The sequence below is a fragment of the Paramormyrops kingsleyae genome, chromosome 1 (assembly GCF_048594095.1).
Source record: "Paramormyrops kingsleyae isolate MSU_618 chromosome 1, PKINGS_0.4, whole genome shotgun sequence".
Lineage (NCBI taxonomy): Eukaryota > Metazoa > Chordata > Actinopteri > Osteoglossiformes > Mormyridae > Paramormyrops > Paramormyrops kingsleyae.
Genome location: NC_132797.1, coordinates 10,433,214 through 10,460,939, shown reverse-complemented (window position 1 = coordinate 10,460,939; position 27,726 = coordinate 10,433,214). Strand labels below are relative to the sequence as shown.

The window sequence follows — 27,726 nt, the reverse complement described above, 5'->3', positions numbered from 1 at the left end:
TTTTACAGAGCGCCCCCCCCCCCCCCCAACACCACAAGCATCATCAATTAGCTTCACATTCCTCGGGAGCAGAGGCCTGCATGTGCTAAGCGGCTAATTGAAATTTAATGGGACGCAGCGTTGAGCAGGAGCGGACAGCCCCTCCACCCCCCCCCCTCCCACGCTGCCGCGTCAGCCTCTTCATTATCTTATCTTAATGGTGTAGTCGGGGGGGGGGGTTCATCTCTCTAACAACCCTCCACTGTTGGGTTACAGTTTAAAAGCCTTTGGTTAATGAGGAGTTTGGCACCTCTCTACTGTTCCGGACGTCCTGTGAGGGGGGAGTGAGTCCTCTGTGTCACCCCACAGATGCCCAAACCCTAGAGCCCCCCCCCCGGTCCGCCCGGTCAGTGTGGGGGTGCTGGTGCTGACACAGATGAGCTTGTATTGGAGGAGGTGCCGTCAGCCTGTCACTCTCACTCCTCTTTCATGACTCTCTCTCATTTTCTGTGTCTCATTGTCTTCCTACAATATTCTTGTCGGATTTTTTTTAATCCTTGTCTAAATCGCAGTGACTTTCAGATCAAACATAAAATTGAGATTTTTTTGTTAGACCTGAATCGTCGTCTCCGGCTCTTGCCTCGATGGGCTGCATTGCATGTCATGAGCAGCCAGACTCCGCCCACAGCCTTTTTGGGGGTGTTACTCCCCTACCCACCCCCCATCGACACCCAGGTGACACACAGAGCAGGTGGTCCCATCTCCTTCATCGCCCCTTCCTCTGCTTTGCGCAGTCGGCTCCGGTATGGCTAATCTCCAGTCTGCGCGGTCATCCCTCCGCCGTCCTGCTCCATTGAAGCCGCTAGCTGAAGGTCGCAGGAAGTGAGTGTGTGGGGTGTGCATGTGCAGCCGCGGCTGCCTGTGGAGACGCCCACTCAGAGCCGCCCTTGAGAACCTGCCCCCTCTCCCGCCCGCACAGGCAGTACTACGAGATGCTGTACAACCCGGCCGACGAGCTCCTGAACCTGGTGGTGGACCAGGGCGTGCGCTACACGGAGCTGGAGTACATCAACGCGCTGGGCGTGCTGCACCGGAGCCAGACGGGCGTAGGCGACCAGACCGTGCAGAACATGCGCATGCAGCGGCTGAAGGAGATCATCTGCGAGCAGGCCGCCATTAAGCAAGCCACCAAGGACAAGAAGATCACCACCGTGTGACCGCAGCGGCTCACACAGAGTCCCAGCAGGACTGCCCCCAGCTTTCTGTCCCCCCCCCCCGCCTCAGTCTTGTGCTCTTACCCCCCACACGCACACACGCACCTGGTCCCTACGTTCTCTGCACAGCTGGTCACTACCACAGTTCTGCTCTTACCTGCTGAAGCACCCATTAAGCTTTCAGTTCACTACACCCCCCCATAATTATGTCAAACCGCTGATCAAGTAAAAATCCCATCTAGACCTGGGCTGGTACCTTGCGGGACATTTCAGGTCTCCTGGTGGTAATAAAATCTCACTCGGGTAACCTGGGTTTGTGTAGGCAGCTGTTCTGCGTCTGGGCTCCTCCCCTCCCCGATACCATGCTTTGGGTTCGGGATTGAATCAGGCGCACAATCCTGCATCACCTTTACCCAGGAGACACTGCGGGCCGGATACCAGGCTGCAGCCGCCCTTTTAAATCGGCGATCCGGCTCGCTTTCTCACTGCGCAAAAGCGGCTTCCCAGGTTTTAATTCTTCTGTTTTAAACAGCCTGGCGGATGCACAGAGATATATATATATATAAAAAAAAAGTCACATTAACATATAAATCACATCCCCGTGGTGATGTTAGGCCATCGTTGGGTGGAAAAGCACTCTACGGGGGCGGGGCTATTCTTCACAGTGCAGGATGCGGAATTCACCAGAACAATCCATCATCCCGGGTGGGTGCCGGCGGACGCGCGTGGGGCTGAGCGGGAGGGAGAGGCATCTGTGAACAGTGGCTTCTCATTTCTCCTTTTGGCATTCCTGGAATTGGGGGAGAACTGGGGCTGAGAATTGCTGACCCGTGTGTCCCTTACAGTGATGCAGCGCAGGCTGGGACTGGACAGCGAGATGGGTGTGTGGGGGAGAGGAACGCCATTAGCGAGCTCAGCTCAGCGCGCCTTCATGATGTAGGGACTGGAAGCAGATCGGGGAGCAGAGAGCAAGCGATCGTCAGCTCCTGCTCTTATTCTCACTCCTGCGTTGTGTTTCTCTCCCGATTTTTACACTAATCTTGTTTCTTATATTTCATGTAAAATTGCCATCTCCTTCATTGCCAACTAGACCGCCAGATGCATTGTACTGGATGTTTTGTAAGAGACCGTAACATATTAAAAGGGATTTGCTGGAGTTTTTTTTCTGTTCACTTCAAAATGAGAAAATTGCCTTGAAGCGTGTTAAAGGAAAGAGTGATTTGCCGATGTATTCCAACGCATATTAAACTATTAAGGGACGCTTTTTGTGTGCGCCATTAACTGATTTAATGTGTTTACCAGCGGTATACATAACACTGATATGCTCGTCTTTATGATTAAAGGAGATGTCGGTTTTCATCAGTTTTCCTTCGGGTTTATGGTGCTGGAAATTACGTGTACAGTGCGGTACCATGGCAGGTGGGGTCCAGGCTGACAGCCGTTGATCTGACGGACGGACGCCCCTGGGGTGCAATGCACATGTCCGGTGTTACACCTACACAGGTCCACCTGCCACATGGGTTTGCATGCTGCTGGTGTTTATTTAAGCAAAACCATAACGTATGAACACATAAATCCATCCTGGGGTTTTCGGAATGCAGACCACAACTGTCACGGTCGAAACCGGCGCTTCTGTTTGACCTTCACACAGCAGTAATACAGTCTCGGAGGATTATCCGATCCGCGGCGCATTAACGTCTGATACCGTGAATGCGGAACAAATCGGACATACAAACTATATTACATCCCCCGTTCTCCTTCAAAGACCGCTATGAAATAAGAAAATAAAACTAGCGCACCTCCCGGGCAAAAATCCCAGAATCCTCAGCGCGGTTGCCGGGCGATGGGAAACGACGCCGGAGCGCCGAAGCTGTAGCCTTAACGGCACTGTAAGGCGGATTAAGGACATGTCGGTGTCGGAGTGTGCCCCGCAGCCCGTGGTCACTGATCCTCGGCCGGCTCCGGAGCTCCCGGCCGGAGGTGCGAGGCCACAGGACGTAGTGGTGGCGCCTCCCACGTCCGGCGGAGAGGACGAGGAGGATGGAAAGATTAAGGTATCTCGCTAACATCATGATGGATCCGTGAACCAGGCTGATGGTAAATTATACTGCTGTTGTGCCTGTCTGTCGGTGAGATTAATATGCTCCGACTCTAGCTGTAACTCAACTCGCATCTGCTGCACTTTCGGAAACTGAATAGTTACTTTCCACGATTTCTTTTTCTTAAAGTATAACATGGTTCCCTCTCGGGGGGGCATGGTAGCTGTAGCCCTTACAGCGTACTTGCTCCTTCACCATTTGATTTCAACTGTTATCTTTGGGACCTTTGAGGAGGAAGGAGAATTAGGAGAAGATGAAATCGGAGACCACCTGTCCGACCTGGGGACCGTGACGGCAGCGGAGCACGTGTACCGGTCCCTGTCCATAACAGTAAGGGGCGGTTCCCGTCCAAATCAAACAGCACTGGAGAGGGTGTGTCAGCAGTAGGTTTAACCAAACGCATTCACACCAGTGACCACACTGGACTTCACCGGTCTTGCTTTTGTAAGCCAACCCATTGGGGGCGCCAGATCTCCAGTTTATCCATTTATGACACCAGAGATGCTCTGCATTATGAAACCAGAGCTTCAGCAGCCCACAAGGTCACACCGTGGCCCAAATCTGTGAGGATTGCTTCATCGACATCAGTCCATGGCCCTGAGTGACTGGCACCATGACTGTCCCCCAGCAGGGCCTGAGTCCCAGAGGAAAATCTGCCCTCTGCTCATACATTTACCTCCAGAACCTGGAAGTGCCGTTCAGCAAGATCAAAGGTGGGACTTCCCTCTATCTACCTGGAAAACACAGTAAAAATAGATGATGAAACTCAGCATCCATCTAGTTTCTGCAGCCACACCTGCTGCCAGTACTAACTAATGTGGTAGATTCTCCCCAATGCCCTTCAGGAGTAAACTGCGGAAGTATGGGGGGAGGGGGGGTCCTCCCTTGCCTGACAGAGCTCGCCTGCCACTTTCCAACTCACAGATCTGTCCTGCGTCAGCTTCATGCCGCACCTCATCACGCTGGACGCCTCTCACAATGACATCACCAACTTCTTTGGATTCCAGCCGCCGCGGAACCTCGAGGTAAGAAAACTGGCAAACTGTGTGAGCTGCGCCTTTCGTGGCTTCCCCCGCTCGGGGAAATACTGCCAGAAAGTGAAGTGCATCTCGCAGACGTCCTGGGCCGGTACGCTGTCCGCCTCGCCGTGGAAATCTCAGGGTCAGAGTGGCTGAGGGTGTTTAATCTTAAGCGGGATGTGTGTGAAGCTTTGCAGGTCCCTTGGCTATGGTCCCATGCTCTCTTTCTTTGGGACAGAGATGACCGTCACACCTTTAAGTGTTCACAGGCCATCCTTCGGCTTTTCAGGAAGTCAACTTGTCCCACAACCACATGTCGGAGATGAAAGACCTGTCAGCATATCCATCGCTCCGGAGACTGAACCTGGACTGTATCCTGCTTTATTGTCTCTCTTATGTGAACCGGCTGTGACTCAGACCTGCTTAGTCTTAATGGGTTGGCTCGCGATGTTCTAATTGTTCTTCTCGCACAAAGCAGACCACGCTCATCTTAACCTGCCCCCTAACAGACAATAACTTCCGCGAGATCCGAGGTCTCCAGCGCTGTGTGAGCCTCACACACCTCAGCCTGGCCCATAACAGGCTGTACAGCACTCGAGGTCTTAACAGCCTGCCCCTCAGAGATGTTTCTTTGGTATGCTCCTGTTCTCCCCCTGTGATCTCTCCGTGTAGCATTGTCCCTGCACACACCCCTCCCACCACGCTTGTCCAGATCTCCTTTCAAGGTCTCTGCGATGCATTTCTCACAGTCCTCCCCGCAGTGCCTGTGGATGGTACATCCCACTGTGTAATTTGAGTATTATCCTGTAGAATTACTCTGTGCATTTTTCTGTTTGGTATACAAATAATACAGCAGTATAGATTTTAGACAGCATTTATGCCAATGAATAATCCCCAGTTCATAAGCATCAGGATTTAAAGGTTTCAGTGGCTGTTTCCTGGAGTAAAAATCATTACATGCAGCTGGTCTGTTTGAAAGAGATACAATAAATTTGTTTAGTATCTATTTCACAGACATTTTCGCTCTCAGGTTTTCAAATTCATATTGACGTTTTTCAGGGTGTATAAACTTGACATAGATTCATAGTTAAGTGATGGAATTGCACTCCTGGGTGAGATTTCCGTGCTGTTTGGCACGCAGACATGCGGTGTGTTTGCAGACAGCGCCACCTTGCTGTATACAGGCAGTCTTCCACAGGCTGGGGACATGGGGTCGCCAGTGGCCATGCACTGCGGCCATGCGGGCACTGCGGCCATGCGGGCACTGCGGCCATGCGGGCACTGCGGCACGCAGATAGACCAGCCTTGTGCACATTCCCACCAAGCCACTTGACGGTCTGGGCCACATGGCCATCCCACACATCCTCATCGAACCCTAAACCCCTCCCATACACACTGCACTCTTACCCCCACCCCCCATGTCCACTGCTCCTGCCGTCCTTTATCAAAGTGATTCTTCACAACCCCCCCCCCCCCACTGTGAGTGTGAGTGAGCCTGTCCCCCCCCCCACCCCCCACCCCACACTGTCGCTCTGTGGGATGCTCCCTCCCCTAGCTGGCGGCAGCTTGCTGCGCGGCATGACACTGGGCAGGGGTGGGTGGAGCCAGGCCCTGGGGGTGGGGCCTCGGGTCCACAGTGTGTGAGGGGTGGTAAGGTTAGCGGATCCCAGGGGGCGGGGGGGTGAGCTTTGCTGGCTCCCCACAGTCATCAGTCCTGAGCTGTCAGCCCTGCCCGTCTGTCAGAGACTCACCTGCGCTTTCGCAGCCTCATGCATATGCAGGAGATGACATTAACCTTCATTCCTCAAACCGTGTCATTCTCTGTGTGTGTTTCTGTACAGAAGGCCAATCAGATCCAGAGAGTAGAGAACATGGACTGCCTCCGGGCCCTGCAGACATTGGACCTGTCCTACAACAGGATCCAGTCTCTCTCTGGACTCCAGAATCTGGACTACCTGGGAGTGATCAACCTGGAGGGGAACCTGGTACCAACCCCCCCTAACTTCCCCCTTAACTGTTATGTTAGCCCCCAAGTCTGATTAAAAAATCTCCACTTATGGGTAATGGCTTCATGTGGGCAGAATTGCCACAGTGTCTTGTTTGGGAAAACAGGAGGGTTATAGAGCACAAGTGCGTGTTTGCAGTCCGTAAGCACAGTGTGGTTCTTCTCCCTCCCTGGGGGGACAGGTGCGTGAAATTAAGGAGGCCTGTCACCTTCACGACCTGCCCTTACTACGGGTGCTCAATCTGCAGGAGAACCCGGTACAGGTAACATGAAATGCTGCTCTTAAAGCTTTTAGGCCGTGACCTTTTAGAAATAAACATTCCCCAAACTGGGTGAGGTGCTTTGACGCCGCCGTCATGATCTTGCTTCTGCAGGATCAGCCCGACTACCGCCTGGCCGTCACCTTCTTCCTGCAGAGGTTAACCACCTTGGACCAAAAGGAGGTGACTGTGGAGGAGAAGGTGAGTGCTGATTGGTTGCCCCAGGTCCTGACTAGCCAATTGGTCACTCTGAGCCCTGACCGAGCTGATTGGTGGAAACACAGACACGCCCTTCTCATCGACCAGCTGTACTGTCTGCAGGTTTCTGCCATGAACAAGTTTGACCCCCCCGCTGAGGTGGTTGCAGCCAAGGATCACATGGTGCACCTGATGTACCACCTGATGCAGCCGCAGGTTCTGCTTAACAGGTACCAGCATGTCCATACCATCCCTCATGGTGACCGGGTTGGGCTCACAGCCTCAACCACAATCCACACATCCAGTGCAAATGCATGTTTGGACCTGGCATGATCCCTGGCTCTGTTCCAGCACGCTGCCTGGGCTGGACACCCCCTACCCCATGCTGGTGCTCACAGGACCCCAGGCCTGTGGGAAGCGGGAACTGGCCCACAAGCTCTGCCAGCACTTTGCTGACTTCTTTGCCTATGGGTGAGTCGACTCCTGGTTCAGCCATTTTGTTTCCAACCAAGGTTTTTAACCAACATTTTATCTGAGTTACTGCATAACCACAATATCCACAGTGTGTCTACTGTGTTCATGCGCCGGTTTACCCCGTCCACCGTGTTCATGCGGCGGTTTACCCCGTCCACCGAGTTCATGCGCCGGTTTACCCCATCCACCGAGTTCATGCGACGGTTTACCCCGTCCACCGAGTTCATGCGCCGGTTTACCCCGTCCACCGAGTTCATGCGCCGGTTTACCCCGTCCACCGAGTTCATGCGCCGGTTTACCCCGTCCACCGTGTTCATGCGGCGGTTTACCCCGTCCACCTTGTTCATGCGCCGGTTTACCCCATCCACCGAGTTCATGCGACGGTTTACCCCGTCCACCGAGTTCATGCGACGGTTTACCCCATCCACCTTGTTCATGCGCCGGTTTAACCCGTCCACCTTGTTCATGCGCCGGTTTACCCCATCCACCGAGTTCATGCGACGGTTTACCCCGTCCACCTTGTTCATGCGCCGGTTTACCCCGTCCACCTTGTTCATGCGACGGTTTACCCCGTCCACCTTGTTCATGCGACGGTTTACCCCGTCCACCTTGTTCATGCGCCGGTTTACCCCGTCCACCGAGTTCATACCCTGTCCATTGTGTTCACAAACCTGCTCTCTGTGTCTCTGTCACTCCAGGACCTGCCACACCACCCGGAGCCCATATTTCGGGGAGGTCGACGGCTGTGATTATCACTTTGCCTCTGAGGAGGAGTTCCAGCGCATGACTCACATGGTGTGTCTGAGGGAGGTTCTAGCAGAGGAACCGCCGTCCTCCTTAGACACGGACACAGACCTGACCCCCAAGCTCTGAGAGGGGTCAGAGGGTCCATGTCTTGTTTTTGTAAGAACCACATGACCTTCTAAAGACCTTTTTGCTGTTGACCTTCTGTCTCCGTCTCTTACAGGGAAAGTTCATCGAGACGATCCAATACAGGGAGCACCACTATGGCCTGTCGTGGGATGCCATCGAGGCGGCAGCCCAGGACGGCCTTGCCTGCTGTGTGCACATGGAGCTGGAGGCAAGGCCCCGCTTCAGACAGCCTGCTGTCTTACTCAGGCGCCCAGAGAAAAGCTGCTACAACTGGGCCGCAAGGAGAGGCACTGGCCCTTAACTTCCTGCAGCCCTTCACCTCATGGGTCATCTATCTGTGTTTATAGCGTTTTAGCCCTGCCTTCCCACAATATCTGAGGGCACGGGTGGGTGGGAGGGGGGACAATAACTGAGGGGATTCCAGTGTTAATTGAATTGGGGGGGGGGGTGTGTTTTCTGACAGGGGGTGCGCAGCCTGAAGATGAGCCGCCTGGAGCCTCGCTACGTGCTGCTTGTGCCCACAGACCTGGAGGCCTATGCCTGCCGCCTACGTCAGCGTGGCCTTTACAGCCATGCCCAGGTGCAGACCGCCGTGGCTCGTGTTGCTCTCTACGTCACTGTCAACAGGAGGCAGCCTGGCTATTTCGACAACGTCATCCCCTGCGGTGAGCGTGGCGGTGCCCCCTCCAGCTCAAACTGCTTACTCTGAGTTCTCTTCTTATTCACTGTCAGTCAGTGACTGGAGTGTGTTTCTGCAGATGACCTCCGGGAGGCGTACACGATGCTTAGTCAGGTGGTGCGGGATTATCTGGGCTTGGATGAGCAGATGGCAGGAAAATCCACGCCTGCCACCAGTGCGGGTGCGTGCCGGCGTGTGTGTGTCTGTGTGTGTGTGTGTGTGTGTGGTGCACTGGTGGCAGTGGCGGTGTCTTCTGTGTGACAGGTGACTCGCTGGCGGCCGAGAAAGAAAGAGACCGCGATAACAGAGTCTTCGGCAACAAAGTCGAGGCCAGGATGGTGCCACAGACGACCTCCACCGTGAGTGAGAAGCCGGGATGTAGTTTGCCTGTTTACCCGTTAGTGAGTCTGAGGGCAAATGCAGAGAGCTTCCCCAACACTCAGGAGGAGGTAAACCACAGTATGAACATGGTGGACAGGGTAAACCTCTTCTTTAACAGGCAGTATCTTGGGACAGCTCAGTTCTTGAGTGGGGGCGTTGGTGTTTGTTAAGGGGGCAGAGATCTGCACCTGCCAGAACCATGAAAGGCAGTAAACACTCCTGCAATGGAAAGGCGTGGCTCGGAGAATCGGCATCAAGCGGGGAGCCTGGAGAGAGCCTGAGAGTGAAATCTCGAGAAGGATGCGTGAGCTTCCACTGCAGTGCAGAGGAGGGGGGGGGGGGTGCGCTCAAGGAGAGGCAATGGGACGCCCTGAAGCAACAGTCAGACTTGGGGTGGTGTCTGAGATCAGAGGGCTTTCACTGGTCAGGAAGATCAGACCCTCCAGGTGAACGGTGCACATGGAGGGGGAGCCAGGCGCTAAGGGTTCCGTTCCATTTGTCCATAGTGTGCTACATGTGTCGGCTCGCTATCTCTGCCCTGCAGGAAACAGCCGCCCTGCAGAGGCGTAGGCAGTTAGCGAGGGAGGCTGTCGCGGGCCAGAGTGCGGCCGCTTACACCCAGCTCTTCAGCAGGTACGTCCACCTGCACCCCCCACACCTCCACATGGCTCAGGGCCAGTGCTTTAGGGATCTGTGCTCCTCCGGAGCTCCAGCCCCGGACACCGGAAATCCGAGCCCATCTCTCACCACGTGGAAGGTTCTGTCTCCTGGAGGATGTAGGAATCAGTGACACCTTCTGCCAGAGCCATGTCCTCTGTGTGTGACATGTGTGCATCTCACCTACACGTACGACATGTATGTACTGTCCCTCTGACATAGGTCCCCTGTCACAGCCCCGGGGGGGGCCAGGGCTGTCAGCCCTTACCAGCAAGAACACAGGGAGAACAGGTTTGTGCCTCTCCTGCTCTCCCTGACATTACGATCTCCCTCCACGATCTGCTCATAGCGCTTCCCTCTGCAGCCACTAGCAGCTGTCATTGTTTTGCTTTACCTTTTAGCACGACAGTTAGCATAAATAACTGCTGTCCACGATGACCCATTCTGCCCTGCAATTGCTTAGGGTTAATGTTAGCATAGCGTTTACCATTATCATGGGGCTCTGCGATGAGCCATTCCAGGCTGTTATTACTTATCGTTAACGTTAACATTGGTTTAGCGTTACCATTAGCATGTCCGTTAGCATCAGTGCCACTCTCTGCAATAAGCCATTGTGGGCCTTATCAATGTCACGGGTATAACTGTGGGATTCAATTAAACTAATAAAGGCTGAGGAAAGAACCCCCATAGCATTCATATCCTGGGGGGTCATTTTCTGAGGTTAAAAATGAAAGCAGCCATCTGTTGCGCGCGTGCCGCACTGGGTCGGTTATGGCGTGGGGGGCAGTGTTTGTGTTCCTGATCACAGCTCATCGCTGGGGGGACTGTCAGATGTTTGACAGGGGTGTCTCTCTCTCCTGGCTCCCCAGCTCCCCGGAATCCCGCCCCAGCTCTGGCCTGTCCACGCTCTCCTTGGCCCGGGCCTCTCTGGAGGACATGTATGACGGGCCGGAGCCCCCAGGTGGTCTGGGGCAGGACCCAGAGCAGCCGGCAGGTGAGAAATACGGGATACGGGTCTCTGCATCGGCCAGCTTCCACGTATCGCAACCCCCCCACCCACAGGACGACCTTCTCCCGTCTCCGTCCATACCTGCTGAGGCTCCCGTGAGCGGTGATGTGTCCCTCTTGTGATCTGTCCCACCCCTCCCCCCACAGACCCCACCACCACTCCAGACAGGAGCCAGTTGGCATCCCGAGGCTCCTCATCCCGGCCCGGGGCAGATGCCAAACCCATCCTGCCCCCCATCCCATCAGGACGCAGGACCTCAGAGCCGTGAACAGGCTGGGAGAGCTTTGAGTAGCGTGTATCGTGTTTAATGTTACTCATGCTGCATCAGCCGTAGTACACTGTGTAGGACTGTTTTACTTTCCCCTGCCATGAAATGGTATATGTATGATACTCATAATCTATAGTAATAAATGGTAATAGAACATCATTTATTGTGTTCTGTAGTGACATGTTGCCTTTAGGATCATGGCTTGTGTTCGCTCTGCTATATTCAATCAAAGACCTTAAAACATGACCCTCAGCAATTATGGAAACACGGACCTGCTCCTTCATAGCCAGCAGGGGGAGCATGCTGCAGCTGCCCCTGTCCGCAGAGTGGGGCACCGTATCCCCACACAGCTTGGCCAGAGGGGGTGCCCCTCGCTTCCGTTGGCCCCATTTGCAGATACTCGACGTCTGATCACTTCAGCAGGTAAATTAATGTACGTTCAATTCAGTTCAGCTGATCCAGCAGATAAACACACTGCATCCTGCAGGGGATACTGTGCACCAGGATGGTCCTAACTGCCCTTAAGTTCAGCTCACTTGCTGTATGCCACTCGATCCAGTTATACTAGTGGCCCAGAGCCTATATCCTGCACAGTTACGTTTGCTGAAAAACTAGATTCAATCTGGCCACTGAAACATTTCTGCATACTGCAAACAAACATCACGATGGACGCTGTTCGCCTCACCCTGCCAAAGTGCGGAGATATTCGTCACGAAACCTTCTGTGCATAAATGCCAGAATCAGCAGGGACGTCCCTTCCCAAGGACGCGCTGTTTGCTTGGCAAACCGTCCGCCTCTGAGAAGATCCCCGCGGACCAGCCGGCCGTGAGGAGGCCCCCATGCGGTCCGGTCCGGGCCGAGCTCCGGAAAGAAGGAGGCGCGGCCCTGTCCAGCTTCAGGCTTTAATCACAGCGCTTACAGTTGCTGCTGTTTACACAGAAATCCTAAAGCACAGCAGACAGAAGCACAAGGTTTCGCACAAAAAAAAAAACAAAAACAAGGAATAAAACCTGAGGTGGAGGAGACAGAAGCTCACGAGTGGAGCTGCATCAGGAGGATAAACCAGCCCTTGGCAGCCTGCGGTTCAAGCTTAAGAGGCCCTGTGCTCCTCCTTCAAGTGCTGAAGAACATCATCATCACATACATCTATGATGTTCAACTGGGCAGCTACATGGTCCCGTAATGGTATCCTAACTGGGAACACCGGTTTTGCTGGGTGCACTGGTCTCGGGGGCAACATCTGACTACACCGTGTGAACAGTTACAGACATGAAGGTTCCTATCAGTGAACAGCGTTAAGTTGGGGGGGGGCGGGTGAAGGTGTTCATCTTGTAGGTTTTCCTACACTAATACAGTAATGAAAAAATAAAATGTCCCATTTATTTGTGATTCATCTTGGTGTGAACAAATGAGCCAGTGCGACACGGAGAAGCAGGTTGCTGAGGGCTGTGGTCACTCCGCCTTCTTCAATTCCTTCTTCGGCCTGCGGAGGGCGCTCCAAGCACTGGTCAACACCTCCGTGTAGAGCAATGTGCCCAGGAAGACGACGGCGGTGCCCAGCCAGTGCCAGGTGGTGAAGGGGTTGTGGAAGTAGAGGATGGAGAAGATGAGGCTGATAAACTTGCGCAGCGTCACCACCAGGGTGACAGTGAGTGACGTGCACTCCGTGGTCAGGATGAACACGCCCCGGATACACACGTATCTGGGAGGGGCAGATCAGGTCAATGGTGCAGTGTGAGGGTGCGGCGTGCTAGTTTCAGGGTGACGGCCGGGTGGCGAGGCTCATTACGCCTTTCCGATCATCCCGCCAAAACGTAAGAGACAGACGTCAATCAATCAAAACAGCGATTAATCAAAAATCCACACACTGCCTGACAACCACCGCTCACTGGCCAGCATCCTGCACTGCAGACTTCCAGCACTGGATACACTGAAATCCCTGATACGTGCTGTAAACAGGAAGTTAGTGCTTAGAAGATAAAAGCAACACAGCCAACCCCTCTCAGACCAGGATTAAGGATACTGTGTGACAACGTTGAACAGCAGGTAAACCCACATGACTGGCACTGGCATCCCAAGTCCCAGAATGTCAACCGGAGCTAGAAGAGAAACCACCTTATTTAGCCTCCCGTGTGGAGCTGCTGCCCAATCAGGATGGCTGAGGCCCAGAGATGATGGGTGACTGGTCAGCTAAGGTGAGTGATGGCGGAGGTAGGCGGGTGTAGCGCACCGCTCTGGCTGAAGAGCACGTAGTGGTTGTAGATGTTTGGTGCAAAGAGCAGAAACCCAGGGAGTGGCAGGCAGTGCTGGAATGAGAGGAGGAGGAGGAGGACAGATGGTGAGGTCACACGTCAGGCGGGAGCAGCCAGAGGCCATCAAAATGACCAGAGGCGGACAGCACGATGCCTCATGGCCACCACGTGATGTCATTTCATATATTAAAAGGCGCCATAACTCAGGCACGCCGTCTCTGCGCGTTTAATGAGCCGACGCTTTGGGGCTGAGCTTGTTTCTTTAAACTGCCGACGTTATTTAACAAAGAGGTCCTCTCGAACAGATACATCATTCAATTTTAAAGCCTGCCGTTTATGAGAGGTGATACAAACAGGCAGGAGAGTGGGGTGTGGATTTATGAACAGAGCCAAGCACCAGCTCAGGTTCCTGTACGGATGCGCCGGCTTCGCTGAGCTGCCTGGACTGAGCGGTTTATGGCATGCAGAGGTCTGACGGCTGAGTGGTGAAGCTTACGTTGTAAAACAAGGCCTCTTTGGAGTGCTTCCCATACTCCTGGTACAGAGTCTCCTGAAAAATCCCCATTCTTGCAGACATAAGCAGGGCAAAGGTCAGCATAGCGATACCTAAAGAATAACAATCAATAATTAATAGTCAATCAGTAATCAATAGTTAATAGCATGAGTGTGCAGCCAGGGAGCATCTTTAAAGAACAGAAACTTTGAAAGGGAATCCTCAATATCATGGTTCAACTTGGACCCGAACACCTCCAAGCATCGTAGCAGGTTATACCCCAAAGGCCAGTTATGTCTAACCTTGACTGTTAAAAAATAAAAGATTTCTTACTGCCCCTAGTTATTGTAAGATTTCATGTCATGCTGGATAGAACACATAGAATTACCAAGAAACCAGTGCAGGAAGACGTAGAGACCATGGTCTTCAGAACCTGCCCGGTCCAAGCTCTGTAGGACAAGAGTCACTGTGACAGTCCACAGTCCAGTGGTATTTTTCAACAGATTTCAGATTAGGTGGGAATAACTGTGCCCTATGAGACTAGCACACAGTTCCACGTTGGAAAAGCTCTAAGACAGAGTCTCATTTAACCTGACCTGCAAGAAAAGCTCTTGAAGTTCTGTGCAAGCAGCCTTTCAGACAGAACCTCTTTGTAGGCAATCATGGCATTAACAGAGCTGACAAGGTCATTAATGTTCATTCTCACGCTTTGAAAGAACTTACCACTTGCTTGGCAGACATGATAGTACAGATGAAGATCCCCAAGGAGACTAGTGCAATGGACATGTATTTACTTTTAGAGTACCTGCAGAGACAAACACTTACATCAAAGGCTTTGTATTTCATCCTGGCGGGTCACATGACATGCACATAAACTTCCTGATAAATACGAGGATTACACTGGCTCTTCAGTCAGAGGCTGGTGTCCTGCTCCACTAAGTCATAGTGCAAACTGTAATTTTAACACTGCAAAATGTCAGTTTTTTTTTTTTTATTCCTTAAGAACCTTTGCAAAAACCTCATAGTAATCATACCACATGCAGTTACAATTACAATTCACTTAACAAGGGGGAAATGCTTAGTACCTTTTCTTCAGTATGATTACACCCAGAATCATATTTGCTATCAGTGATCCCTGTTGAAATAAAACATAAATTACATTAGTCGTCATAGACTGTGAGGGAAGGCAGTTCCGACGCATTAAACTGCACTTACTGATCGGAAGATCATGTGCAGCGGCATGGCGATGTTGAAATTGAGAGCGTAGTTATTGATCACACTCACGGTGAAAAACATTGCCACCATGATCAAGTAGTTCCTACAGTTCAAAAGTCAATGGGTCGAGATCATCAGACTTATGTCCCAGTACACTTATCATGCTTAAAACTCAAGCTTCTTTATTTCTTTTGATAATACATGATGAATTAAACGAATGGACCCAAGTGAGCGGTTAAGCGGTACCTGATGGGAATAGCGGGCTTTTTCCTTCCGAAATTGGTTTCGAAGAGAAACCCCTCAAGTGCAATGAAGGCAAATTGTGAGAATGTGATAATATTCCCAGAACCTGGATACTCCCTGAAGCAAAATGTGCATGTACACATTAGAAATGTCTGCCCGACGTGCAAATTGCCTTAATAGATCCATCTACCTATGAAAAGTTCTCTCTGGATGAGAGGAGTTTTGTAATGCCCAACAATTACTGCTGTATTATTAACATCAACCACGCAAAATCATTGCGAACGGTACAATTAAAAAAAATTCGCAAACCCCAGTCATGCATGTAACCTTAATCCAGAGATGCCACACACGTTAAAACATGTCCCGGGGCATGTAAACTGATCTCTTAATCAAGTAAATGTAACAGCACAATAACGCACTTAACGATGTAATAAAAAGGTCTGCGTACTGCATAAATGAAACGAAACTGAGATCAACTTGCCTTACTAAAAGTTCCAGAAACACAACGTTACTGCAGCAACCAATGAATACAAGGCTGATCGCAAATATTGTATTCATTGTTGGTATTAATGGCAGCCTATTTTTGCAAAGTTATTACAAATCAAGGCATCGATAAACGCGTAACTAGCATAGTGACGTTTACATCAAACTGTAAAATATGTTTAAAAAAGCAAAACAGCCGTATGACACGTCTACCGGCTTATGGCGTTTCCTGGTTTAACGTGAGGACTTCTGGGTAATGATGTCTTACAGATGTGTAAAATCATGGATTTAGCGAACAAGTGAATGAGGTTGAACTACAACTCCCAGTAATAATGAAAGGAAGTGAGCTAAAATTCATTACTTTTTAGGTGAAATGGTATTAGTAGTTCAAAAGACGTTCCCGATAAGTAAAGAGGTCGCTGGTAATTTAGCTACCCGGATCCTGAAGAAAATGCGAGCAAGGTGGTTTGTGTCTCAGTCCAATTTGGTCTAAACATATCCTAATAATTTGGCTGTTAGTGTATTTAAAATAATATAAAGCTTTAGTAAATGTAAAAGTATACAAATAAGGTCGGTTACATAATTAGACTAAATCCATTCCCCTTGACCATTTGTCATTTTTATTTAAAATGTGTTACGTACCTTCCCAGTTCAACATTAAACAGCATTTATTTTTATAATGTTGACATTGCTGCATATTTTAGGTTAAAAAAGTACCAAATTTTACAGACAGATTTTTGTATCGATAAATATGTGAACTACTTAATTAGCAGAAGCGAGAGCTGTCTCTTCAAAGAAGCAATTAAAACTATATTTGGCATCACTGTCGTTTATATAGTTAATAATATTTGTTGCTCTCGCTGTAATGCTGCAATTTGGGCTTGAATAGACTCGAAAGCCTCGGAGGGTTTGCTGTTGTACCGTGAAGCTCGTTACTTCAGCAGGAAATATCCAGCATTTCAATGGGGAGTAATGGTTCTTTGAATAATAGAGCCACATAATTACATAAATGTAAGATTTAGCCAAAAGCCACTCAATCAGAATTCCATCTAAAACATTTAATTTAACTTAAAAAATTATATATTTAACTCAAGAGTGGATCAATGTAATTAACAAGCTTCAGCCTAGGTCTTAATTATACATGTCCCTGACATTTCAGTTTGTCAGGTTATAAGAATGATCCTCACAGCATCAGATATGGGGGGGGAAATGTCGAAAGAGCAGTCGGTGTGCAACAGAGGTAGGGTGGCATCTTGTTCACGCATAGCTGTAGGTTGACGTGGACTGGCAACAGAAATCAGCCCTGGATTTTGCCTCTGACCTGGGCGAGGAGGGGTCTCCTTGGTATTTTTGGTTGATCGTGGTCAACTGGCCACTTCGTTGGCAAACAATGAGATGAGCATGAACCGTTAATCATCTCCTGCTGTCGACATGGAAACACGCCCAAATCAACCGAGCAGGTTGGGCACCCCCGCTATGTAGGCTACATACTGTAATTCCAGGGCTGGGGAAGAAAGACCAGATTTCACAAGTCCAGCCCACCGGCCAATGGCCATTACACGCCTGGCTGAAGGAATGCTGAACATTCTCAGACCGACACACTCCGGTAATACATTGTGCACACACTCGCGAGAGTCACTTTGTACCAGTGGTGTAAGATATTTGGGGTCCTGATTCATAATGATGAAGGGGGGCTTCCACACCCCACACTTAATTTTAAATATTATATAACCAGGCATTCTCCCACTTCACAGCATGTCCTATTGCCCCACTAATGTATAAATGGCTGGTTTAACAAACTGTACTTTCACTTGGATAATAATAGAACAACAGATTACCCCCCCCACACACACTCCCATTTAGTGCCAATGAAAGCAAATAGTTTCGCTGAAGTTAGAAGACTGGCAATTAATTGCTGTCGTCTAATACGGAAAGTAACTTTTTTAATTAGAGAAGCTGGTCTTTCTTCGGCACTGCGTGGGAGTTTCACCACTTGTAATTAAAGATATCGCTTTGAAGAAGGAGCTGCTAATGTCCTTTAATTGGACTAATCAGTACACATATGAAGAATTATCTGCTCATTTTTTACGATTTATAAAAGCAGATAAACAAGTTTGCTTGTTAAACTGTATTACTCATTGCTCAGTTACTCTGCCCTTCATTGCATGTCAGTATGCTCCCATCATTCTGGAGGCTGCTTACCCTGCAGTTCAGACTGGGGCACCGTTTCGGATTCGATGGGGTTGAGGCTGACCTTTCACTCCAACATTAATCACAAATAAGGAGGACCTGGCATCCAGGGGGACGTTATGTTTTGGCCCGTTTGGTCGGATGTAAAAGCACCTTAACATTCATCGTTTGAAAAATGCATCCATTCACTCAGCCTTGCTATCATCACTCAAAGTGTGCATGCACGATTAGGGTGTGTAAGTAATTACTAGTTCCCAGAAGGAAAATAAAACTATTTCAGAATCAAACCTGGGAAACTGCTGAATGCTTGAGGCCTTCACAAGACTGATGACTTCATTAGCATACTTCCTACATATTAAGGAGAACCTTCTTTAAATTGGATCATTAAGGCCACCCAGATTTGTAAGGTCAGTTAAATATAGGGCTGCTTTTCACCAAGCGTATCACCTTGGTTAGAGGACAAGGGAATCTACACAGTACATAGTACTTCACTGTAAAGATAATGCACAGTGTACAGTGGTCCCTGGCTGCAGTGCATATTCCACAGAGATGTGGCTCTGGAGCCCAAAAGGCCAATTTTAATTGTTGATGATAGTGAAGCCAACTGCGCTGTTTGCAGTGTGAAGTGATTTCCATGGAATTTTATTAACACTGGATGTTAAGCAGATTTGTGAATACAGGGCAAAACGTCTGGTTTCAGTCCTGTTATGCAGGAAAATTTCATATTTAAACCTCAAAGCCTTTTTTCATGGTTCCTTTACTATGAAGCTGGGGATTTGAAATTTGACTTCTGTAACATGAGATCCACCCTGTGACAGGATCCCTGCTGATTCTTGGTTATGGATGGTGAGGTGGGGAATCCTTCTAGAAGATAAGGCATGCAGCTTTGTATGGTGCAACCTCCCCCACCACCACCACCAGGCTGGGGGACAAAGATTGTCCATCTTTGGATGCATTCTTCCAGTAAGCCCTCCTACACCTGTATTAAATCTCCAAGCCTTTATCTTGTGCCTTTAAAGTAGCATTTGATTTCTGGTGATGTGCGTGCATTGAGACGCTTATCTTATCCATGTCACAGGTTTATTTATTGCTGTTTGATGGATCTATCCAATATGTTTGTTGTTCATTGCTCAACATGCTGTGGAATGGGAAGCAGATGCCTGTGTGGATGCTGTGAGGGTGTTTTGGAAGCTGTGTCATCTGCAAAGCTTCTGTGAATCCTCTCCAGAAGCGCCTTATTACCACACATCAGGAATTTGAGAAACCAGGAATTTGACTTGCAGAAATTTGATCTTTGGTCGGAATATAGCACTGAGATGATAGTTATGTTTCATTTTGACACGCAGTCACAGCAGGAGGATGTTTTCAGGAAGAAGTAATTAGCCACTTCATGGAACCAGATCAGCATCTGAAAATACTGACATTATCTCCTAAGAACTAATTGGACATTGAAGAAGTTGTGAGGGATTATCAAGGTGTTCGGCTGCATCTGTTCTCAGGACTGAACTGTCTGACTCCTTAGCGTAGTTTCTCTAGACCTTTCCCATGGTGCCTCTTATTGGTCATTAAAGACAGGTGGTTTCCTGTTGGTGAGTCAGGAGAAAAGACTTACAGTGAGTCTCCTCCCATGCTTCAGCCTGATGTTTCTCTGTGCAGGTTTTACCGTCCAGTCTGGCTGGGAGGCTTTGGCAGCTGACATGTCTGTTTATTGGTTTGGTTTCTAAATTTAGGGTTAGGGGATTGATTTGTAGTGGACATGAATCTGAGTGGGATAATCTCGTAATATAAAGAGGATGGATTTTGATCTTTTACGTAACACATCCCCATATTCTGAAGGACAGTCCCAGTGAATTTGTGGAGGGACAAGGGAACCTGGAAAATGAGTTTGTGCTTGAGTGGTCCAGCCGTCACCAAGGATAATGAATTTGATTCAAAGCTTGCAGCATTGCAAGAGTGGGAGATGGTTTGGCATTTAGACAGCTGGTAATCGGACCGATGTGATGATCTGGAGCAGTAGACTAATTACATCTTGATTTGACCAGGTCCAGAATAGTGTGGATGCTTCCTGGTTGTAGCGCTCTGAGTGCAGCCGCTGCTGTGCTGAAGCCCCCCACCCCCCACCCTCCCGCCTGTGACGGGACTGGCATGTGGTAACACAGGTGACCTGCCGTTCATACACGCTTGCAGATTTACAGCTGGCAGCCATTGGTGGGGGAGCACGGGGCCCCTGATTTACGGCCCTCGGTCCTGAACCTGGGGCTGTGCTGCTGAGGCCTTCTCTTCCAGCCACACCTCCCTGCAGTTTGGCTCACTGCTCTCTTGCCGAGGGCCATTGGAAACCACTGAATGGATCTGTCTGAATGATTTATTCCATTCTGTGATTTATTTAGAAGAGGTTTTCATTCGAACACATCAGATGATTCACAATGTTGCACTGTGAATGTTCATTTTTAACATTTAAAAGATTTTTTTTTCTTACCGTACCACTGGATATTTTTGTACTCTTGAAATTCACGCTAGCCACCTCGTTTCAAGAGTACAAAAGCAGAACCTCATGCCCAATGCGGTCTGCATGAGTAGGTGCTGAACTCTCAGATCTTCATTACCTTCTTTGCAGTATGCACTGTCCCCATGGTTCTTGCACGTCCTCATACTTCTTTCATTTTTACGTTCAAAGTGCACATGTTGTGCAGATATGTGGTGAAGGCTTTGTGATGAACCTGCCCCACACCTGTGCAGCTTTTCTTCAGTAAGAATATGGGGCTTCTCTAACCACAAGTCAGTCCATGCCCGTTCAGTCCAGCTATGTCCAGGTTCCACGTCCAACCTCATTTGAATCTTATGCCCTGATTGACTGGTTTGACTTGGGCTCTCCTTTAAGTTCTCTGTTTGTTGTTCGTGCATGTAGATGGGGAGCTGTGATGTGGAGAACCCATTCCCATGCTTTAAGTCAAACTCTCATCACAGCATCTCCATATATGTTGAATTGGATGGGCCTTGGCTTTTGGCCCATGTCCAGCTACACTCTGGTAAGGCATTGGTTGTGCAATGGTCCATGCTGAGTAGGAATATCTGAGGATGTTGGTGCATCTTTCACTATGTTCTTATCTCTAGTTGTTGGTTAGGATCTGCAGCCTTCTGGAATGTTCTGAGACAGCTTTTTTCTTTAACTGTCTGAAGTTCCTGATGAATCGCCTTCAGACAGCAGATGCTGGTAGTGCTGGAGCACATATCTGACCCTTTGCTCATGACCCGAGCCCATAAGGCAGACTCGCAGACATGCTCGTAATGCGCTCCGTGTTGCTGTTCTTCTGGGCTAGGCGCACGCCTGTTAAACCTGTTCACCAGACCTCAGCTCCTAACCATCTCCACCATTCTGCTCCCCTTGTTGACCAACAAAATTGTTTGTGGAGCCAACAGCAACGCGATACACTGATAATGTACCTCGGAGCCAAATGGCAGATTGGAGTAAAGACCACATACCGCAAGTCCCACCTCTGCATTCTCTCTCCTTATCTCCTTCCTGTGATGGATTTCCCAAGTGTCCGGACTCCTGGGGTTTGCCCAGGTGTGGTGCCCTTTGTTTAGCCGTGTCCCCAGCATGGTTTCCTTCCACTCAGATATAAATTGACCATCTCCCCAGAAAGCAGTGTTTGAGATGGTCTTCTTAGTGATCAGTGCCATTTAGTCAGTCGGAATACAAACATTTATGTCAGTGATATTCTGTAAACCGCTTTCACATTCCTTGGGATTCAACTGTGATAAACAGGTGTTTCACACTAAACAGATTTGTAAAAATGAATTTATAGGCTGCAGGATCCATAGTGATCCTGGCCAGGATAAGTTCTTGAAAGATGGATTGATGGGTGCTCTTAGGGTTCCTCAGATTATAAGGTTGTTGTAACTCTTGTGGGGGGGCAGCACAGTGGTTAGCACTGTTGCCTCATCTGGCACCAGGGTTCAAGTCTCCACCGCAGCTCCATGTGTGTGGCGTTCACTTGTTGACGCGTCGTCATGGGGTTTCCTCTAGGTACTCCAGTTTCCCCCCACAGACCAAAAACATGCTGAGGTTAATTTGAGTTACCAAATTCCCCATTGGTGTGCATGTGTGAGTGAATGGTGTGTGAGTGAATGGTGTGTGAGTGTGTTCTGCAATGGCTTGGCACGCTATCCTGGGTTGCTACTTGCCTTGTACCCATAGACTCCAGATCCTCCACAGCCCTGAATAGGATAAGTGGTTACAGAAAATGGATGGATATAATTGTTGGTCCCTGCAGTCTCCTTCCTCTGTTATGATGTGATTGTTGTTTTTCCCCAGATAAGACATGTTTTCCTGGATGGAAGGTGAAGCTCTTGAACTGAAGAACTCCAGTTTCTGTCATTCTGCTTGCTTCAGCTGTCACAATGGCTAATTCCCATGGACATCAGCCAACCCAGGTCTGAGGTGATGGCAGTGTGACCGTACCGATGTCACACCCTGCTGATTTTTCTTGTTTATCTTGTCGTGAGCCATCCTGACAGAGATGTGTTCTCCCTGTCACAGGGTTAATTCCCACTTTTTTCAGTTCAGCTGAGCAGATAAGAGATGGATCAGATTCGTAATTTCAGTAATTGAATTGGATTCCTTTAGCCCTTCCTCAGCCTACTGAACCAGTGTGTTTAAGCTGAAAATCCAGAACCTTCCACAGCCATTAGAATCCAAGTGTCACTGCTGTGCTGTGTTTCAGCCACAAGGGGGACGATGGCTGGGACATTGAAACATAAACAGGATTCTCTGTCAGCACTCAAGTTATGGTTCTGCCTATGAATTGTGGTCGTGCAGGACCTCCAGTTAAAAGTCAGTCAACAGAGGAGCCTCTTACACCATCTGACTGCAGGTCAAAGTGATCTTAGAGTAAATATCCTGCCCAGATCATTGGGGTTGAAGGGAGATGATGAGCCTGGTTGTGTTATGCTTGTTTCATGAACGACATAAATAAAGTGGGGCTTGCATGTGATGGGCGAGAGCGTCCCATGGTTCTTTTTCACGTTGGGGTGAGGCTAGCAGCAGTAAGTGTGACTAATGTGGACTTTGATTCATGACCACATTCTGGCATCTGGCATAGTGTGGGAAACAAGTGAAAATAGTTTACAATAAAATAAAACCTGTACCGTAGAATAAAAACTCATCTTTGCAGTCAGCAGTAAAGAAGCCACATGCTGTTTGCTGTTCCTGTCATCAGACCAGGCTGGAGTTGGAGATGATGGAGGCACATATGGTACCCTATTCCCATCATCAGGCCAGAGTTGGCAAAGAGGGAGCTGCACGAGGGGCACTGTTTCTGTTTCGGTCATCAGACCAGGCCTTAGTCAGCAGTGAAGGAGCCGGATGCGGAGTGCTGTTTCCCATCATTGGACCAGAGTCCAGTGAAGGAGCTGCATGTGGCACACTGTTTCCGTTGTCGGACTTGACCATAGTTGGGGGAGAAGGGGCTGCACACAAAGCATTGTTCCCGTCATCAGACTGGGACATGGTCAGCAGTGAAAGAGCTATACTCACAGCATCTCTGCCACACGCGGAGAGCCATTCTCATCATCGGGTCAGAGTCGGCAGTGAAGGAGCCACACGCGGAGCGCCATTCTCATCATCGGGTCAGAGTCGGCAGTGAAGGAGCCACAAGCGGATCGCCATTCTCATCATCGGGTCAGAGTCGGCAGTGAAGGAGCCACACGCGGAGCGCCATTCTCATCATCGGGTCAGAGTCGGCAGTGAAGGAGCCACACGCGGAGCGCCATTCTCATCATCGGGTCAGAGTCGGCAGTGAAGGAGCCACAAGCGGATCGCCATTCTCATCATCGGGTCAGAGTCGGCAGTGAAGGAGCCACACGCGGAGCACTGTTCCCATCGTTGTGCTAGAGATGGCAGTGAGGAAGCAAAATCCAGTGCACCTTTCCTGTCATCAGATCAAGCCGGAATTGGCGGTAAAGGAGCTGCACCCAGTGCAGTGTTCACACCATCAGGCTGGATTCAGTGGTGAAGGATCCACATCTTGGTGTGCTGCCTGTCGAAACCTGTCAGCCCATCATGCTGAATGCCCGCTGATTTGCGTTTGCCATGTTTCCATGGCATTGTGAGGAACATGAAGAAGGAGCCCAACCCTACAAATTCCTAATCGATGACAAACATAATTTCAGACATGCAGCATCAGACACGCAACACCAAGCGGGTGATACTGAACATGCAGAATGCTGAGCATGCATGTGTATGGCCAACATGCACAACCTAACATGTAACTCTAAACATGCAAATGACCCCTGGCTACCTGCTAATTTTAGCCTTTTGTCTGCCAGCCCTCTAGCTGTGGGATTCTTGTGAAATATGATATAGAAATATCAAGGTGAGTTATATTAGTATTCTGTGAATTGTTTTCTTTATACATTGAGGCTGGATTAAATTGAATTTACTCTGTAGGCCCTGAGGGGCAGATTTGGTGGCTCTGTGTGTCTTCGAGTTGGCATCTCAGGCCCAGATGTACCTAGTTGGTGTGCAGCAAGACTCCACCCCTTTTGGGGGGGGGCGGGGGGTTCGACATTCCAGAGGCTCGCCTGCACTGGTCCCACAACCCTCCACCCCCGAAGTTCTCCAGGGAAGGAGAGTATGCCTTTGCACATCCCACAATACCCAGGCAGCACGGGGAAACAAAGGCTGAAGTACCCCATCCCCACCTGCATCCCTACCACTAGCCACTATAGGTCAGCACATGCAAGAAACTGCTGCTTGGCTGATCAATCATACCCCCCCCCCCCCTTTCCTACAGGCTGAGTCACTGGTATGTCCCATGGCATCAGTTGACTTGGAGTTAAACCCCAAGAGCGGATGACACCCATTGTGCAAGCGGAGGGTGGGGGGGTGCCGCCTTTGTGTTTTGGGCGTATCAGCACGTGTGCGGCTCGACCTCTGCCCCCCTTAAAGCAGGATGATTTTGGGGGTCTGAGAGGTGGGAGGGGGGGCTGCTTTTATTGCTCCTGGGATGCATTTCTGCTGTTTTCGTAACACGACTCCCCAGAGCCCCTTGGGCGGCTGTAACTCTGGAAATTTCCCAGAATTCTGTCTTCGCTCATTGTACTGATTTGTCAGAAACTTGTACTGCATGATATCTGCAAAAACAATGAGTTTCCTTCATGTACAGATGCTGCTTACATCTTGTCCGGTTGTCAGTTTAGTTATGGATCCCATTTTCAGACTTTCCATGTATGACCGGAGCTCCTGACAAAGGGGCGAAAAATGACTTTGGCAGAGTCGCTTCCCTGTGTTTCCGCTGCGTTTAACACCTGCCCCATGGGGCAAATCCACATTCCTACCCCTGCTGTAGCAGTACATATGGAAGAGCAGAAAATAAAAGGCTAGGCATTCGGGGGGGGGGGGGGGGGGATTGTAACCCCCCCCCCCCCCCACAAAGCTGTCTTAGGGGTGCTTTACTGCGGGTTGAGACAGCTCCACCTTTCCTGCTTTAAAGCTCTCTCTCTTTCCCCTAGCACTCTTTCACCATCGCTCTCCCTCACACGCACATGTCCCCGGAGTGCCTCTCCTCCTGGGATCCCAGCCCTCTGAAGAGCAGCAAGGGCGCACCCCTATCGCACACTGCTTTGGGAGACTGTCATTGACTCCATCCTCGACTTCAACCAGCCTCCTCACCTGCATGCAGCTCCCCGACACGCCTGAGCGAGGCCGTCTGCTGCTCTGGAAAGTTCCCCCTGAAAGGTGAGTCCGGAACCTACACGGATGGACTTACCGAACTGTGAGGGATTGTCTTTCATAGTTCCTACCTCCAGATGTCCCGGTGAAGCCAAACTTTGTGTGGGGAAACTTTGTGGGGGGCTTGGGAATCTGATTATTCCCAGTAAATGTAACTCCCAGTGAATCCTGCATGGTCACAAAGCCATCATCTTGCAATGAGCAGTCATGGAATTATATTAAATATAAAATTATATTATATGTGTCAGTATATATATATATAGTACCTGTTGTCAGTATAGTGTTAATTTGTACTGGAGAGGAGAGCTTGGGCTGCAAAGACTGTCTGAAAAATGACTTCCAGCTAGCTTTTCACAAGGCATGTTTTCCTCTTCTTTAAAATGTGTTTAAAAACGTGTTTTAAAAAAGGATTCTGGGCAATGTAACTGGAGTGGGCAATGTAACTGGAGTGGTAAATTCCTTACTTTGGGCAGAATGCATGCAGACAAACCACAGACATTTACAGAGCTGAAACTCACATTTTGTGTCATTCAGGGCTGTGTAGAGATAAAATTAAATGGCTAAAAAGATGAAGAAATGCCATCCAGCGTGTCACCTCTGGGGCATTTGGAGATAGGCAGCCAGTGGTAGGTTAGGGTTAGGCTGCTGTGTTGTGATTGGCTGACCCCTGCAGCTGCGTCCAGCTGCGTGTGTGAGTGTGTGTGTGTATCTGCATGCTGGGCTTGCTGAGATGTGAAATGAGACAAACCCCCTCCCACCTGTTGTCAGCGGTGGTTCCTGGTGCAGACCACCTGTTAGCTAGCCCAGACATCAGTGTGCCCTTTCGTAGGCAATGCTGGAGGGGCGTTCCCTGGTGCAGACCACCTGTTAGCCAGCCCAGATGTCAGTGTGTCTCTCAGTTGTTACTACTGGGTTTGGTGCTCCTGTGACCCACAAAAACCCCACATCTGTCCTGCCTGGAGGTGTGAGTGATGTCCCCACCTGAGCCTCTGGATACGATCACCCTGGCTCTGATCTCTGGCACAGATGTTAGCACATCAGAGACATCCCTGACTCTGCCCTCGAGGGACCTGTGGTTGTACCTTTGAGTAGCCTAGCAGCAGATCATTTACTAGCCTCGACTCCACGCAGCAGAACCTGTTTGAATAGTTCAGGTTGTCCAGCAAATCACTGATCTGCAGTGCTCCAGATCCATATTGCGAGGCAGTGCTGTGTAGCTAGCATGAGCTAATGGTAGCCCCCCGCTCCCCTAACCCAAGCCCCAGACTGGCACAGATGAAGATGGCCTCTGCTTTAGCCTCCGGCAAGAGGGCGGCGGCCAAATCCCAGTCAGCCAGTGGTAGCTGTGTCGCCGTGTGGCACTGGACCTCTGAGTGGGTCGTCCTGGATACCCGCTCCATGGAGAGGAGTGCCCGAGGACGCTGTGAGATCCTCTATTCCCTTTTGTTTGCTGACCTGATTTATGGTTTTGAGGTTGTTGGCTGCAGATAATGGTTCATGTAGTTTTAGTGCGTATTGCTGTGCCAATAAGTAACTTAGAAAAAGTGAAAGGAGAGAGAGAGTGAGAGAGCCTGGGAACTGGCTGCAGCCTCAGGTCTTTCTGGAACTTTCTTTGATTAGCCTGCATTTGAAGTGTTTTTCTCCTGCAGGGAAGCTTTTGCTAGATTGTGATTGACCTTGGAATGCAGCGTCTCTGGCGGTTTTGGCCACGATGGTGTGATGGTGACAGATTCTCGTTCTTCAGCCGACACCCCCCTGGTTGTATGGAATGTTCCTAATCCTCCCTCTCCACACTCCTGCCCCAACTGGCTCTGCTGATAGCTGCTGCCCTGTCTGTATGCCCCCCCCGAAGATGCTGCAGGGATATGGTCATGACAGACACACAGGGACCCATGATTGGGAGCAGGAACACCTCACTGCAAGTGTCAGCCAGATGTTCTGGGATGCTGAGACCTTCATGGGTTTTGCTATCTGGTTGGGGCAGAAGGAAATATGAAATC

General features: G+C 49.9%; 4 protein-coding genes across 8 annotated transcripts in view; 3 read left to right on the top strand and 1 right to left on the bottom strand.

Moving 5' to 3' along the window:
• Positions 1 to 2,453, top strand: part of exoc4 (exocyst complex component 4) — a 60,116-nt gene extending 57,663 nt beyond the window's left edge. Inside the window, exon 18 of the mRNA XM_023831131.2 lies at positions 959 to 2,453. Coding sequence (XP_023686899.1) covers positions 959 to 1,196 — 238 coding nt within the window. The 3' untranslated portion in view covers positions 1,197 to 2,453. The remainder of the gene's footprint in view (positions 1 to 958) is intronic.
• Positions 2,454 to 2,566: 113 nt separating this feature from the next.
• Positions 2,567 to 11,274, top strand: lrguk (leucine-rich repeats and guanylate kinase domain containing). Of its 5 annotated transcripts, none has more exons than XM_023831134.2 (20): positions 2,567 to 3,247; positions 3,527 to 3,622; positions 3,921 to 4,005; positions 4,217 to 4,317; positions 4,601 to 4,682; positions 4,821 to 4,945; positions 6,153 to 6,296; positions 6,499 to 6,579; positions 6,691 to 6,777; positions 6,898 to 7,004; positions 7,126 to 7,245; positions 7,947 to 8,043; positions 8,216 to 8,329; positions 8,585 to 8,786; positions 8,880 to 8,981; positions 9,065 to 9,159; positions 9,726 to 9,814; positions 10,061 to 10,129; positions 10,708 to 10,832; positions 10,994 to 11,274. In XM_023831134.2, exons 1-20 carry the CDS (start codon positions 3,101 to 3,103, stop codon positions 11,113 to 11,115), a joined length of 2,190 nt encoding a protein of 729 aa, XP_023686902.2. In that variant the 5' UTR covers positions 2,567 to 3,100; the 3' UTR covers positions 11,116 to 11,274. The 5 variants fall into 5 exon arrangements, with proteins under 5 accessions (XP_023686902.2, XP_023686901.2, XP_023686900.2 ...); XM_023831133.2 differs by having other exon boundaries at positions 3,524 to 3,622; positions 3,924 to 4,005; XM_023831132.2 differs by having other exon boundaries at positions 3,524 to 3,622.
• A 729-nt stretch (positions 11,275 to 12,003) lies between these two features.
• slc35b4 (solute carrier family 35 member B4) lies at positions 12,004 to 16,045 on the bottom strand. Its single transcript, XM_072709297.1, has 10 exons — positions 15,796 to 16,045; positions 15,322 to 15,431; positions 15,076 to 15,178; positions 14,946 to 14,995; positions 14,584 to 14,665; positions 14,249 to 14,309; positions 13,864 to 13,973; positions 13,346 to 13,421; positions 13,139 to 13,214; positions 12,004 to 12,817 (listed from the first exon to the last, which is right to left on the bottom strand). Exons 1-10 carry the CDS (start codon positions 15,874 to 15,876, stop codon positions 12,568 to 12,570), a joined length of 999 nt encoding a protein of 332 aa, XP_072565398.1. The 5' UTR covers positions 15,877 to 16,045; the 3' UTR covers positions 12,004 to 12,567.
• Positions 16,046 to 22,412: 6,367 nt separating this feature from the next.
• The window catches only part of col7a1l (collagen type VII alpha 1-like), a 68,319-nt gene continuing 63,005 nt past the window's right edge, over positions 22,413 to 27,726 (top strand). Inside the window, exons 1-2 of the mRNA XM_072709295.1 lie at positions 22,413 to 22,428; positions 25,507 to 25,732. The gene's annotated coding sequence lies outside the window, so the exon portion shown is untranslated. The remainder of the gene's footprint in view (positions 22,429 to 25,506; positions 25,733 to 27,726) is intronic.